This window comes from Heterocephalus glaber, unplaced genomic scaffold (assembly GCF_053883595.1).
Source record: "Heterocephalus glaber isolate CG9 unplaced genomic scaffold, H.glaber_assembly_v1.0 deba00000613, whole genome shotgun sequence".
Taxonomy (NCBI): domain Eukaryota; kingdom Metazoa; phylum Chordata; class Mammalia; order Rodentia; family Bathyergidae; genus Heterocephalus; species Heterocephalus glaber.
The window spans coordinates 2,707,956-2,724,177 of NW_028258152.1; the positions used below are offsets into that span (position 1 = coordinate 2,707,956).

A 16,222-nucleotide genomic window follows, 5' to 3' on the forward strand; every position below is an offset into this window, starting at 1 on the left:
CAAATAGGTTTAGAAATACTTGACTAGTTCTAGAGGGCATCTGGCTGACATGCCTTCCTGACCCTTAATTCTAAACATAATTATGAAGTTGGTTTTAACTCAAAACTTAGAAATGAAACAAAGAAAACATCATAGGAAGAGTATTTAAATGAGTACATTTATAATCAGATCTGTATTTAATTCAGTGTCCATTTGCACTTAGATAATGTTTATTTGACTAACAATACAAAATGTGACAGTTTTCTATTAAATATTTTTCCATCCCAATGATTTACTTCAATGTAATCTACAGAACTTGTAATTACATTGTGTTCTCATACTTTAGTCTTGCCAGTCACTCTCCGGAGTCATTTTTATAGTTTCCCTCCATTCTCTTGGTCCCAGCGTGAGTTGTTTTGCCCTGTGTCTCTTTGTGCCTGTGAAAGAGGTGTGTCTCGGAGCTCATACTCACAAACGTAGAAGAGTTTCCCTTCCACTCTTAAATTTTCTCAGTGGTCCAACCTTGCCTTTTCACATTGTTAATTGGATGCCTGCCTTGAGCTTGGATGGCTCCTGACAAAGATGGGCTTGACCTTCAGCAGGCAGCAGGTCCTCACCTCTTCCTGGGAGGAACATTTGACCCTTTCCCTGCCATGGACCACCTTCCTTTCAGTGGATTTTTTAAAATGAAAAAATAAAAGTTTTATAGCAAAATAACAGTAATAAGAGGAATAGGAATAGTTAATGCACTATGTATTACCTTCAAAGTAGTTACTCAGGGTACAAGACAGACAAAAAACAAGGTTCTGTCTTACAAAGGAGAAAAAGAACAGATAATATCTTTCAGTGGATTCTTGAAAGTCTCCCTGTTCATCGTGTTCATTTCCCTCACTTCTGTCAGTTTTACATGCAGCATTTCCCACATGCAATCTGTGTTTCAGTAATATAGTACGTCCACTTTCTATGAATACATATTTTTTTCCTAAGTTGATGGACTATCCTTTTATGTATGTTGTTTTGAATTTCTATGTTTAAGGTTCTGAACATCATTCATGGATCTTTCTTGGATGACTTGACAGTACCTTATAATGTGTGCATAACAGCCATAAGATTTCTTCTGTACACGTACACATAAATGAGGAGTCCATATGAAAGAATTTTCCGAGCATCTATAACCTTTTCGATGTTTTTTTTAACTTTGGTATGGGACTCTTTCTTAAATGCAGTATATACTTCCTTGCTTTTACATAGGGTATGTTGAACATAATGTAACCTTTTTTTGATTGTTCAAGGTTATCAGCAACATCAGTTATTGCTCAGTGTTGTAATGTAATGGTCCCTTGAAGGGCTATTGAGGTGTGGAAAGCTATCTGATCATGTAGTAAATAGCTAGAGATGGCCCGTTCTTTTTAGATTTCATAGGATTAGGGCTGCACTTATAGACACTGTCCCTGGTCCCTCACCTTTTTAAAAGCCATTATCAGTAGATGTGATCTAGGAACCTTTTCTTATTTTCCACTTCTCAATTATTATTTCTGATCAGTAGTAGTCCAAGAAAGCCAGATTGTCACATTTGTTAATATAAATAAGAGCAAGGTTCTGCCTAGAGAACTGTCCTTCAGAATAAAGTACATGAGCAGTGTGGAACTACTTAGCTTCTTGAAAGTAGAAAACTGTATGAGGCTAGAATAGAAACAGATCCTGAAAGTCGCTCAGTTTCATCCTTTTTACATATGAAAGAACTGTTGTTGTGACTTCCTGGAGGTCACATAATTACCTAATGTTCCCCTTGGATTAAAACCAATGTTCCTCATACCCATCTCTCTTTGGCTCCCTTTCTCTTTGCTCCCTCCTAAAGTGCTGCAGGTCTTTGTTGTTTTGTATGTAGTACAGTTCTTCATACCAGCCAAAGTGAAGACCTGTGCACTGCGTTACTCATCTTACCTCTGCTCTTGCCACCAACGTGGGTGAAGGGACTGAGCTTTTTCCAAATTCTCCCTAGATGTGCAAGTATGTACATACTCACATATTGCATTTAAAGGTGATTGTGTTGGCTAGCTTTGTAGTACTATAACAAAGTACCTGAAAAAAACCAACTTAAAAAGAGGAAAGGATTATTTCGGCTCATAGTTTCAGAGATTTCAGTCCATGTTCACTTAACCATGCTTTGGGCCTGTGACAAGGCCGAGCATCCTGGTAGGAACACATAGTGGGGGAAGCCCATTCACCTCAGGGAAGCCAGGGAGTGAAAGAGGCCCCACCTCTTAATGATTCTGCCACTTTCCATTAGAACCAAGCTGAGAGCCAAGCCTTTAACACCTGGGCCTTTGAGAAACATTTTATGCCTAAAGCATAGCAATGACTGTTTAGAAAAAGTCTCATCCTTAGTGGATCATTCCCCTAACCTCTGTGTGGAAGTGATGTTGCCATGTCATCTCACTCAAGGAATAACAAACAGCAGTACCGTAACATGAGAGAAATTATTGTGGATCTTGGGAATTCATTTTCCCCAGCTCTGGGAAACCTGAGGGACCTCAACGATCCTTGTTCCCAGGAGAGTCTCCTGGGTATCAGAACACCTCTCAGACTCACCTGTATTTCTGGGAATTCTATGCTCCTTTTTTTTTTCCTTTGGTACCAGGGATGGAACTCGGGACCTTGCACTTGGGAGGCAGGCGGCAGAACCACTGAGCTGAATCCCCAGCCTGCTGTGCTCCTTTTTTGATAGTGAAACATCTCCAGGCAGCATGTTCATCTTTCCAGGTTCATTTCTGTGCAAGAAACCTACGTATTATATTTAGGAAGGACCTTTTTCCCATTTCTGCATATCCGTATTGTTTTCTTTTCAACTCAAAATATGCCCTCGGATGAGATACTGAGCACAAAAATGACAAGCCTTTGTTAGAGTAGGTGGTGCCATACTTAGACCTCTTAGTTGTCACAATGAATCTTGTGTATCCCCGCCAAAAAAAAAAAATCTGTAATGTTAGACAAGGAGGTGGCAGTGTATAAAAAATATAAACATTACCAAAGATACTTGGAAGTACAAAAGCTTAGGGATCTTTTCTTCGTATAAATATGCAGCAGATTTTAAAAAAAACACCTCACAGTGTTCTGTGACACTATTTCCGCCTCTGACATTCGGGTAGCTCGTACAGGCTTTGTTCTGGTGATTTATACTAGAAGCCTATAATAAAAATGCAGCCTGAAATGATGCAGCTGGGTACCATTCATTTTTCTTCCATGGACAGTTCCAGAACTTGAAAACCTGGAAAAGCTCTTCCTTCCCTGGAAAGGCGTACCTGGGCATGGAGCTGGCCTCTTGGGTTTCTGCTGCTTTATGGCTTCATTGTGATTCTGTGGGAGTTTCTAGGGGGATTTTATGGCTACTAGAAAAGAATTTCCAGGGAAATATGGTCCAGTTTTAGGATCCAATAAAAATAATACTCCCTTCCATCTTGAATCACAACCAATTGAGAAATCAAAAGAGAAGTCGGACAGCTGGGGATGAACACATCAAGTTTATTACTGATAATAAAACTTGACTGGCAAATGCAACTTGATTTGTAGCCAAATGCCTTCTACATACTTTCTGCCTAAGTTGACCTCAGTTTCCCCAAATTGCAGGCCTTCCATTTGTGAAGAAGAGCTTGGTTCTGTACAAAACTTATCACATGACCAGAACAGACCAGACTGTACCACCTCAGTGATGGGATGACTGATCAGAGTTCCTGCAGGCTTTGTTCTGATTATTTAGATGAGAACCCTGGAATAGAAATGCTCAGCTGAGGTGACTCACCCATGCATGGTCAGTTCCTTTTTCCAAGTTCCTCATCAGAAAAGCCAGTCCCCTGCTGGGGATAAGAGAATATAGTGTAGCAGAGTTCTGCCACATAAGATCATGAGGCCATGGAATGGAAGTCACTTGAATTCTCAAAAAGAGAGAGCATGAAGGCGTTTTAGTGCTTACATCATGTCTTCTGGAAAGACATGTGAGACACTTTCTTAGGTGGGTTCTGTGAAATTCTTTGTCCACAACACAAGTATGTATTTGCGGTCTGTAAGACTAAGCAAGGCCCGCCCCAGTTTACCAATTGAGGCCTTTAGGATGGGTCTTGCTTAGTCAGCCGTGTTTACATCTTCTCAGCTTCACATTTGGTATTTAAGGGATGGAGGAAGAGTTGACCATCTTCTTTACTGCAGCATCTCGGGGAATTTTTTCCCCTAACTCTTTTTTCAAATCTTGGCAAAGTTAGGAAGTCACTTTGCCATTGGCATTCCAGAGACAAGCGTAGTCTTGGTGATTCTGGCAGAGGTAGATAGTTAGGCTGGGCTCCGCAGAAGAGCATTCTGTTCCTCATGGCAGAGGGTTCTTGCTAGTAAGCCTTCCATTTCTGAGTGCATTATTATAATAAAGACCGGAGCTGGGGCAGATACATTAAGTATGAAGCAAAATGCATTAATGTCCCCAGGAGCCTTAAGCATTCTTTTCCAAATTTTGATGCATGAATCTCCTTTCAAAAGTAAAGAAGCAAGAAGCATGATCAAGAGTCTTTGTCATGCTCCGCATGTCAAGCTCTGTAGCTGCCTCACAGGAGACACAGGCAGAAGTCTGGTTGTCAACAGTATTTTGAATTTTCAAAGATATGTGCCAACTCACAGGCCACTCCAGTGAACAAAGATCAGGAGGCTGCACCCCTAGTTGATAGACGAGGAAACTGAGGGCCTGATTGATTGGCCCAAGAACACAGGGAGGTCAGGAGCTCAGCTCAAAACAGAAATGAGAATTGCCTGGTTCCCATTCTTATCATAAAGCACCAGACTGCATTTCTTTCTGCAATATTTGCTAATTATTCATCTCCAACAGAACATACCAGGGAGTTTTTCCTTTATAACCTTTGTAACCCTTAAGATTCCCGTAGTCACTCATCACCTTTGTTTTCTTATCACAGTCAGCTAGCTGGTTCATTGACTTATACCTTCTTGCTTATTCTCTTCCATTTTTACATCTATGCTGAGAACTTGGTGTATAACATGAAAGCACTTCATAAACTCTCAAGTGCCATATGAGTTTTATGTGGTATTGTTATAATGCTCATGTTCATCCATCATTAAAATACACAGATACCTCCGTTTCATAACGGCCAGTAGAAGTGGACCACAAAGGGGAGGTGGTAAAGGTAACATAACATAACATAAGTGGTGTCTATAGTCCTGAAATAACATAAGTGGTGTCTATAGTCACAACAGTGGAAAAATCACTGTAACGTTTTCAATCGTAGATTCTTTTAGAGAAATGCAAATTGAGAAATTTGCATAGTGAGGTGAAAGAATGGAAGCACTGATAGGAAATAAGACATAACAACTTTGGGCGAAGTTAAAGGTGTCATCAACTAGAAAAGGTATAATTGATTATACGGTGTTTGTACGTGGACTTTATTTAATATAGATACTGTACGGCAGAATTGCCCATTCACAGATTTTTTTACATGTCACTAAGAGGGTTGTACCATACTTCATTACCTACACAAGGGCCTTAGTGTGTCCCATAAGTTCATCAAACCTCTAACATAGGCAGATATAGTAGATCGATTTAATTACTATAGAGAATGTTTTCTGCAGTGAATTTTAGCAACAGTGAATGGAAGCTTCCTCTGTACCTCAGTGGATTCTGAGTTAGCATCATTTGAAACAGCACCTGCTCCTCTGGGCTCCGTAGTTAATATATTCCTCGAGTTTTGTGTAGGAAGGTCTCCTAGCTCATCATCCTCACAGGTGGGAGAATTAGCTACACCTTCTCTGCATTTTTTTTTTTTTTGTACTGGGGATCGAACTTGGGTCCTTGCGCTTGCAAGGCAGGCGGCAGAACCGCTGAGCTAATCCCCAGCCCCTGGATTTCTCACTTAGAAATAATTCAGGCTTAAGTAGAAGGAATAGTACAATGAATACTGATCCTGCACCTAGATTGTTGGGTGTCCCCCTCTTTTGGAGAATAAGTTACAGACATCATAGCATTTTTATCTCTAAATATTTCAGTATCTATCTCCTAGGAGCTAAAACATTCTATTATGTGGATCCCTGTATAACAGTCACACTCAGGAAAGCTGACATTGATACAGTATTCATATCTAAGTTTCCACATTTGTCTCAGTATTGTCTTTTATTTTCCCTCCAATCCAGTTTCCAGTCAAAGGTTACACATTATATTTAGTTGTCATATCCCTGTGGTCTCATGTTTTCTCTCTTTCCTTTTCTCTTTTCCTCTCCCTCCCTCCCTCCTATGCTTCTCCCTGCCTTTTCCTTGCTTTTCATTTTCCCTTTTCTTAATGGTACTGATAGTTTTTAAATATCCAGGCTAGATATTTTATCTTACTATGACTTGTTAAAGCAGATTAGGAATTTTTGCCCTATGAAAGTTTGGCCTTGCCTTTTTTCCTCCTTTGCTTTTCTTTTAACTGCCATGATTTTATGGCTTGGCAGGGAGCCTCTAACAAGATTCTGTATTCCTGTTTGATATGTAAAATTAAAGATAATGTTTTCTTCCTTAAAAATATTATGTCTTCATACTCTCTTCTCGAGATTGATGAACATAACAGGTGCGTTTTGGATAGAATCACCTGTGACTTCAGGAATTTGCTTTGATATCCATAGGTTTTGTTCCACCATGTCCATGCCAGTAGTAAGTGCCCCGTCCGTTTCTTCTTGAGGGTTTGGTTGGTTTAGGCCTCTTGTTTCCTTTCTCAGCAATAGGCAGATCCTTCAACTTAATGCTAATCTTTCCATACAGAAGAAAGTAGATCTCATTCTAGATTACTGGGGCATCTCAGTCATGAAATTAATGTTTCTTGGAAAATAGTTTGTCATTCCCATCGAGTCATTCCAGGTATAGGGTCTCATCGGTAAATTTTACAACAGTTCAGGGAAAAAAAGACTGACTCTTTCAATATGGGGCAATTTAAAAGGAAGGAGTTTGTATGTTTTAGCCTTTCTGTTTGTTTGTTTGTTTGTTTGTTTTCGGTACTGGGGATTGAACTCAGGACCTTGGGCTTGCAAGGCAGGCACCAGAACCACTGAGCTAAATCCCCGGCCCTAGCCTTTTTAATATTTAGGTACTTTTAAAAGTTTCGAACAAGAGTAATATAAATATTCAATGTTGAAGTAGAAGGAAATTTTTATTCGTTAAAGATCTTGGCCCCACCCCAAACTTTTATTCATAGTGAACATTTCTGTTGTTGATGGGATACAGGGAGGTGGGGTAACCACTGGGTCAGTGAGCTGGTTTATAACTGTTCAACTTGATAGAAGCTTGTGTTTTTCACCAGAGAATGAGAGCGAGCATGCAGCATTATCCAGGAAAATTTGCTTCACTATAAGATAGAGAAAATGAAGCAATATGAGCTTCCTGACACATTAAAAATATGGTCTCTGTTCCATTGGAGATAGCACAGTAATTATCACAAAAGGTGTCGGTTATCATTTAAGGAGGAAATATTATGTTGACATAATACATAATTTTAGCATCTGTTGTGCCTTACCTTGGATTGTAAATCCAGGCTAATGGATTTATGGAGCTGTTTAGACCTTTTCTCGTTAGATTCCCTTGCCTCCCAAAAAAGTTTGCACATTGGGGATTCAACTGAGGTGAGCACTTTGCATTTAATAACACTTCCGTTCTGAAACTAGCACTACTAAATGTCTGCCAAGGTGGAGCTACTTTATTTAATCTACAGGTGGTATAATCTATAAAATGACTACTCTTCCCTTAGCAGATAAGGAAATTGAAGGCTAGAAGAGGTTATGCAATTTTGTACAAGGCCTCACAGCTACTATATATAGTAGGCATGAGATCTCAGGTCAGGTCTTGCTGACTCAGTTTTGCCCTAGTTTGATTGTAAAAGTCTGCTCCAAGATCAGGTTAATCACCGCTGAGTAATGGCAGATTAAAAACTATCAGGACTGTAGTGGGACAGGGAACAGACCAGTTAACCTGCACACACAGTCTTGTGTTTTACTGGTTGCCAACTGTTCTCTAACCTTCCTGTCCAGTTGGGCTAACTGGCCAAGTATAAAGCTCCATAAAGGAACACTACCATAGTAGTTGGGCCATTGACTTCCAGCCTCAAAGTAAAATCCAGAAAGAGCCAGGCAGTGTCCTGTGAGAACTCCTTACTCAGGTTAGAGCCAGGCCCAGGACTGACATAGGCCCGAGGACTAACCAGGTCCCAGTAGTCCATGGAAGAGTAAGAGAGATTGCTCCAGTGCCCAAAGCTAAACTGTATAGGCTGCCTGTCTCCAGCCTTGACTGGTGGGGACTGTAGGCACTGGTGGTACCTACTTGAGCTTGCCAGGTAGACAGGTCGGAGGATGCATCCTAGGTAAAGAAATAGTCTTTCCCTTGATCCTGAGCGTGGGGGTGGCAGTGGTACAAGAGGGCCGGGGACAGAGAGGAGCACTTAGAGCTGAAAGACAGTGGAAACTGCTGACCGCACTTCTCTCCTCTGACCAGAAATTGTTGCCCCAGTGATGAGTACTTGATTTTCTCCCCTTGTTAAAGAGGAACTTAAACAAAAGAGAGGCTGGAGCATTCGTTTGGTCCTTTTCTTAGGGAATGCCGTATTTAAACATAAAGGAACATACATATCTATGTGAATTTATTCACACATATGTTTAATAGCTACATAAAATTGGTACTTTTTAATCACTTTCTGGCCCCTCATTAAATTTATTTATTCATTGAGGACAGTAATTTTGGTGGTGAAATTCCACTTAGCTGATCTGTTTTGGCATGCTTTATGAATAACTGGTTGGCGGGAAGGAGAGCAGGCATGAGGGACTGGGAACCATTCTCTCATGGTAATGAAAACTTCTTCAGTGGTAACTTGCTTTGAATATGAATCAGGGAGTTCATGCTTTGAAACAAATTTATGGTTAGTAAGATAAAGGCCCCTTTTACTGCTTTATTTTTGACTTAATAAATTTTAATTACTTTCTCTCCATAAATTAAAACATTTGCCATGATATACCCTAATTATCAGATTTGTCATATATAGCATAAATTTCACGGAGTAAGTGCCTTTTGGGATTGGTAAAAAACATCACCTTGTAGTCTTCGATCGACCCAGAGGAATTGTCAGCTGGATTTCCAGACAGGACATCGGGCCTGTCGTGTCACCTGAACTGTGTGAGGAAGCCCTGGTACTCACTGGACTGTTGGATGCCCCGTGGCACTGTGGGCTCACCAGTTGAGAACAAAGTAGGAAGGGCAGAGAAATAGTGTGAATTGCAGATTATTTTGAACGATATACAGTGTTTTTCCTTGGAACTACATCCCAAAATATTTCCCAGTATAGGTCCCACAGGCTGGCTTCAGTAAACAGATTTATTTGTATTTAGTAGAATTTCACACAAAAATGCTCAAATCCTAGAGAATGCTTTTAAAAAAAAAACAAACAAGTAGGTTATGTAATCTTTATTCTGTTAATTTGCGTAGGAAACCTTTTCCTAGTGTTTAATGTAGATTTAGAGCTCAGTTTAAGTTCATCACAAATGTTCCTTATAAATTAGCACCATTGGGGCCAGGGATTTAGCTCAGTGGTTTGGCCGCCTGGCTGTGCAAGCGCAAGGACCTGAGTTTAATCCCCGGTACCAATAAATAAATAAATAAATAAATAAATAAGCAAGCAGCATTTTAGAATTCTCAGCTGCCAATATGTGAAAAAGGAGCCCACAGAATTTAGTTTTATGTTGACTGGATAGACTTGAGAGTGGCCGCATTTAATGATTAATTATGTATTTTTGAAAAAACATGTACATATTTGCTGTGTCGTCTGTGGCCCATGTGTTCTTAGGTCTGGGCCTCCTGGTGCCCCGTCAGCTGGCTTCTGGCTGGGCTGGGCCAACAGGAGGCTCTGGAAAAGAGCTCAGCTATAGGAAGCTATGAGTATTTCTCCCACCTGCCTCTGCCAACAGCTCTGGTGATGGCTGGGTCTGCCTATGGCTCCAGCTTTGGGAGACAGGTCCGCCCTGTTTCCCGCATCCTCTGTTGGCCCATTATCCTAGCACTCCAATTACACTTGGCTGCATGAAGGTGTTGTGTTAGGGGTAGTGGAGGAAAAGGAAGCCACAAAGGTAATGGGCTAGACCACCAAAAGCATGAAGATTCCACTAAGCATTTGGACCATACTCGTTTGATGACTGAGAACAGTGAAGTAGGAATTAGGCAGAGGGGAGTACATGAGCAGATTGATCCCTTACTACAGTCACAGTCCAGTGTCTCAGAGGAGACACCGGAGGTAGAGGAAGCTGCTGGCCATGGGTTAGAAGCTCTGCTTGGCAGAGTGGTATTTGATTGGAGGCCTGAATAAAGGATGGGAAAATCAAGATGCATTAAGGAGTAGAATGTGTGGAACTTGTTGAATTATTTGGATGTTTTTAGAGTTGTCATCAAATGATGGTCAGAACATGCGTGCATGGTTAGGCTAAGATTTTCCCAAGTTGGGCTCACCCTGTCTCCTTGGAGATCTCATCCACATTTCTGGGTTGTTTATACTGTCTCATGCTCTGGATGTATTTTACGTTCCAAACAAATTATGGTTGCAGTGCTGCTCATATTTTACAAGCAAGCCAAATACAGGATAACTTTTGAAAACCATTCACTACTCCCATTCACCATCCTCCACCCCTGAAACCCTTTTCAGGGCCATGATCTGCCCAGTTTCTCTCTACTGGTCATGAAAATTGTCAAACACCCACCATGTATTTATCTCACCTCCTACTTCTGTCTGTCCCAGATTTCTCATCTGGTGAAATAATTGACCTCCTAGTTGATAAATCATTTTGTGAGCACCATGTCGAGTCTAGCAATAGAATATCCTCTGCTTATTGAGAAAACCTACAGGGCCACCCCCTACCAAGCCCTCCACAAGCCAGAGACCATGTACCCGATTTTCAGAAAGTCAGAAAGCACACAGTGCCTGCGCCCTGGAAGATCAGCATCTGGAAACAGACTGGAGAGGTGGAATGTGGCAAGAAGTAAAACATGACTTGATGTGAGATGCTGTCCTGGAGTTTTGGCTAGGTGATGTTAGTAGGCTTGAAATCTAAAAGTAATACACTTTATTCTGTGAAGATGCAATGGTCAAGAGCCTGGGTTGTGGAGTCTGACTTCCTTAACAGTAGAAGAAAGTGTGTCACCTGAGCCATTCTTAATCTCTGTGCTTCCCTCCATTATCTGTAAGATGAAGACCGTAGTCGTTTCTACCCTGATTGCTAGGAAGACTAAATGACAACTGTATGCGGTGTGCAGCGCGTGCCTCCTGACAGTAGGTACAGCTGCTGATCATACCTAGGGCCGAAGGGATTGTTCTAAAGGTTTAAAACGATGTGTGTGATTACCAAGCATCTGTGTTCTCATTGCACATGAGAACTGTTATGGCTAACCCTGTGATCCTTTGTAGTCACTTAAGTTAATTATGAAGAAAACCCTGGTGCATATAGGTGTTCTTCAGGACAAGTTAGTGTTTTGAGTTTTCAGGTTACCCCTTTGATCACATCGAACCTCAAATATGTAACACACAGTTGTACTTAGAGAACTTCCAGAAGTTTAGAGGCCAGCAAGTAGGAAGTAACACTTTAAAGGGTCATCTCTGCCTCTCTGACCTTCCACAAATATGCATCACCTCCCCTCGCATTTGAGTTCAACACCCCCTGAATTGAGCACCGCGCTTTTTCAGATTCTGTGTAGGCTGGAGGGATACAAGGATAAACAAATAGTTCCCGTCCTCATGAGGCTTATAATCATATAGAAATATATGTGAACAGTTCAGTGCACTGTGACACAAGCACAAAGGGAAGTGCGTAGGTCACAGGGGTACACAGGAAGGAGAGGACTGGAGGCTTCAGAGGCAACGTCCCAGTAAGATTCCGAAGGAAACAAGGCTAGGAGATCAGACCGCAGGTCTGTACAGGAGGACTGGACCATAGGTGTGTGGAGGGACATACGAAGTGAGGTTGAGGATGCTGGGAAGGGATAGATCATGTAAGAGCTTGGCCTCTACCCCGGGCCTTTGAGGACCACTGAAGCACTTTGAGCAACAAATGCCACAAGATCCATTTTTAGCAGGGTCATCCTGCTGTGGAAGATTGAAAACTGTGTCGGAGATGCTGGCACGTTTGTGTCACCACTGCAGAGTCACTGAGGGCAGGGGCAGGGTCCTCTGCATCCCTGGATCTCTAATGTTTAATGTCACAGACATTCAAGAAATGTTTTGGAGCAAAGACGGTCTGAATTGAATTTTCCAGCTCTGCGTCCTCTCCTCAGAACATGCTGACCTGGACCTCCATCTGTCAGAAGCAGCTTGACTCGGATCATAATAAATTCTCTTTTCTTGGCATTCTTTTAACTGGCATTCTGTTTACTAGCCTCTCCGTGCAACTGTGCTGGGCTGGTGATTGATGCTTATAATTCTGACCCTGAGGTACCTCAAGCCTGCTAAATCATCAGAAAAAGATTTAAGTATATTCAGTATTGCCCTAATGTTTGTGTGTTTTACTGCATTCTTATTATTTGGTAACTGATGGTTTATCGGATGCCTGTGTACTTGGGCATGGTGAGACTCTGATCACCCACAGCTCCAAACCCCCTCAGGTGCCAGGCACAGGCCGTTTATTGTGCATGCCTGAAAATAAAGTGACTGGAGTTCTCTTCAGGCCCCGAAGGAGGAAGCAGGTAGGCCCCAAAGGGGCAGACTGAGCCCAAATGAGAGTGAAAGTAGTGGTTAGAAAAATGGTGGGAATGAGAAGGCAGAATTGGAGCAGACCAGGGGGTGGACAGTGTGCAACCCCTGACACAGCCCAGCCCACCGGAAGAGCACAGCTTGGGCCAGGCCCCCAGATCCATGCTGGATTGGGGTGCTGTGACCCCGATTGCCAGGCTAAGACTTGGCAGGATTCTCCACCAGCTATATTTGTATTGCAGTAACTATCATTCAGTAAAATGCCAAACATTAGCAAGTGAAAACATCAATAATGAGAGCGTCCTGTTCCCACGCACATCTCTTCTTGAAAATCATTTTGGCTGTGGAGCTGACAAGATTATTAGGCCCAGAGTGAAGGACTCAGAATAGAAGCTCAGCGATGGCTCCGTTTGAAACCTGGGTTCCGACAGGGAAGAATGGTAATGTTATCACCAGGGGTAGATTTGTTTGGGTTTCTTTTGGGGGTTGTATATTGCAGTAAATAAAGAGTCCTCTTACATTTTGGCATCTAGTTTATTCTTTAAATCTGTGTCTCATCGGTCAGATTGCATCATCCCTGCCCGGAGAGCTCGTCTCCGAAGCACAGAGATTCTGCTTGTCCCCGGGGGCGTGTGTGGGTGTCAGAACTAGCCTTATCACTGGCCACCCTGGGCAAGTCTCTTTGTCTCTCTGGCTCTTAGGGTTTCTTTTACTGAAATATTGACATAATACTAACTTCTTCATAGGGTTGGTATAGAAGGCTGAACTAGAATAGTGAAAGCGAAATGTGCTTCCCTGGAAAGCCTTATCGATATAAGTAGTAGATAAAAATGCTAATATATATGTCATATGTGTGATATTATATATGAATGTTAAATATGCTAAGAACATCAAAAATATTGTAATGAAATAGAGAAATGTATTTTACCCATAAGTACAACATCCTCACAAGTCTCCCCGAAGCAGAATGGGGAGAAGAGCTATGTATTGAGTCCCTGCAATAGGACAGGTATTCTAGACTTTCTCTGCTCTGTTCCATCCACTTTATTCTGCGAGGTAGGTATGAACCCCGTCTTACGGAGATGAGGAAACTGACCCTCTTTTGCCTCTGGCATGTGAGCTGTCCTTGTTTAGCTAGCTCCTGACTCACAGAGGTACCCAATTGCTCACGACCCTTAGGGCTGGGCCATTTCCTCGTGTCTCTTGATCCTTCACGCCTGAAGTGGAGCAGCGAGATCCACAGGGGACTCTGGAACAGCACAAGCAGGTCAGGAATGTGGCTCCGGCAGCCAGTCACAGCCCCATTAGGAGGTGGGCAGTCCTGGACTGAACATTGAGGGTGACTGTGCCACGTCTCCAGGTCTTGAAGAAGTGGCCATGTCCCTGTGGTTCTCAGAAGTTCAGTTGTGTTCTGTTAGTGATGCCGCCACTGTCAGCCTCGTGGGTGCCACCTGCCCCTGACCATTGTCAGGCGGTTTGTCAAGCTGCTGCGTGTGGGATGCCTGTCTCAGGAGCCCTGTCCTCGCATGCCGCCTCTGCTCCTTGATCTGCGTGCACGGGGAGTGAGCACAGGTCTACACCATGTAGTTACCACTCTACAGAAGCCTTTCTGGGACTCTTCCTAACTTTGATGCCGGCTATTGGGGTGAAGGGTCCCCAGTGTGGCAGCTTATTCGGTGCCCAGTGGGACCCACTGCCGCATGCTTGTCCCTTTTTATATCACTTTCCTGGTTCACAGACAAACAGCCGGGGAGCCAGAGCTGCCCACACAGAGAAACTGAGGTATTGCCTGCTGAAGGGCCAGCTGCATACTGGGGAGGCTGTTGGTGTGGGAGAAGCAGTTGTTTGGCCCGAGGTCCTGAAAGGAGCTTTCGTGTGGCGTTTCCATAGGTTCTCAACAGGCGGTGTGTGGAAGCGGCAGTGATGACAGGCCTGGCACTGAACTGCCACATCAATAAGAAGTCCTTGTTCGACAGAAAGCACTACTTCTATGCAGACCTTCCTGTGAGTGTGCATTGTGGTCACCCCCGGAAGTCTCCAGAGCTGGGAAGCCCTGCCCGGGGGATTGGAGGGAGGGGCAGGGCCGTGCCTCTGCTGTTTTCTATCCATGCTGCCCATCTCAGCAGGAAGCTCTGCCTGGCCCTCATGAAGGCGGTGCCCCCTGATGTTTGCTAGATTGGATGCAATTGTCCTGATTGCTGACTCCTTGCTTAGTCTCATGCTTCTGGTGGCTCCATCATAACTGAACGGGGACTCTGAAAAACCAGTGTTGTTAGGCTCAAGCCAGCCATGGAGTCTGGTGCTAATTGCCTGTTAGGACAAAGGCTAAGCCTGTGACTGATGGACAGCTACTGCCCACTGTTGATCTATAGACACTGGGGGAGCGTCTCTCGTTAAAGCCAAAGTTCTCTATAGGAGCTATCTGCTTTAGAGACATCCCTGTCTTCTCCCAAGGAGCAAGTAAGTGGACAGCAGTAAGCAGAAACATGAACCTGAAATAGGCACGAACAGCAGTAATTGGCTGAGCAGTAGGCTTAATATTTGCCTGCTTTTTTCTTAAAACTAGAAAGTTTTTTTTCTTTAAGAGGTGCCGGTGTGAATGAGAGACAGTTTTTCATAATATTGAGTTGGAACAAAACTGAAATGTTGAATGGATTTCCCAAAATAATGTGTCATTTGATCTAAGCCTCTAATAGTAAGTGTGACTCCTTTAGATTTAGAAAAACACGAGTGATAATGTTCATTTGCCTCACTTCATTTGCCTTGAACAAAAGAGACTGAGGGGAGCTGAGTTTTAGTGGGTAAGGGCAGGAACAAATAAAAAAACAGGAGTAGGACCCTAATTCTCCAATTGCAGCTTCTTTCCCCCTCCAGCTACTAGCCTTCCAGCAAGTTCTGCTCTGTAGGTTGAAAAGAATTAAAGTGCTTTTCTTCATCTCCTTTGTTGTTATTTTTCAGTGTTGTGGATCAACACAGGGTCTTGTGCTTGGTAGGCAAGTACTCTACCACTGAGCTACATCCTCAGTTCCCATTTCTTTTATCTTTTAAGAGTGATAACCAGTTTCGTTAAGGTGGGAACATTAGCAGTGTGACAAAAGTGATTATTTTATTTCTGGCCTTCTTTCTGACACATATAATTCAGATAATCTGCAGCTGGTGTTGCCAGATATTACATGGGATGTCCATATACTAAAAAAGTAGTCGTTTGCTTATCTGAAGTTTAAATTTAACAGGGTGTCCTGTATTTTATCTGGCAACCCTATCCAAAGTTTATGAGGTGTGATTGAAAAATACTGTCAGCGTTTAAATTTAAAAACATATTTCAGTAAAAGATACAGTGCCATTAGTTCTTCTCAAAATACTAGCCTTTGCTTCTCACACACTTATCCCATGGTTCTTGCCACTTTCTGAAGCAGTTCTGGAAGTCCCCTTTTATGAGTGTCTTTAGTTGCTGTCCATGGCTGCCTTGTCATGATCATGTCCTGATTCAATTCAAAACATTTACCTTT

General features: G+C 42.6%; 1 protein-coding gene across 3 annotated transcripts in view; it reads left to right on the forward strand.

Annotated features, from left to right (window-relative positions):
* Gatb (glutamyl-tRNA amidotransferase subunit B) overlaps positions 1–16,222 on the forward strand; it is an 86,115-nt gene that overhangs the window by 14,642 nt on the left and 55,251 nt on the right. For 2 of the 3 annotated variants that reach the window (XM_013067223.2, XM_004869177.2), the window contains exon 3: positions 14,604–14,717. The exons of the other annotated variant lie outside the window; for it this stretch is intronic. In XM_013067223.2, coding sequence (XP_012922677.2) covers positions 14,604–14,717 — 114 coding nt within the window. The remainder of the gene's footprint in view (positions 1–14,603; positions 14,718–16,222) is intronic. 3 annotated transcript variants of the gene reach the window in all.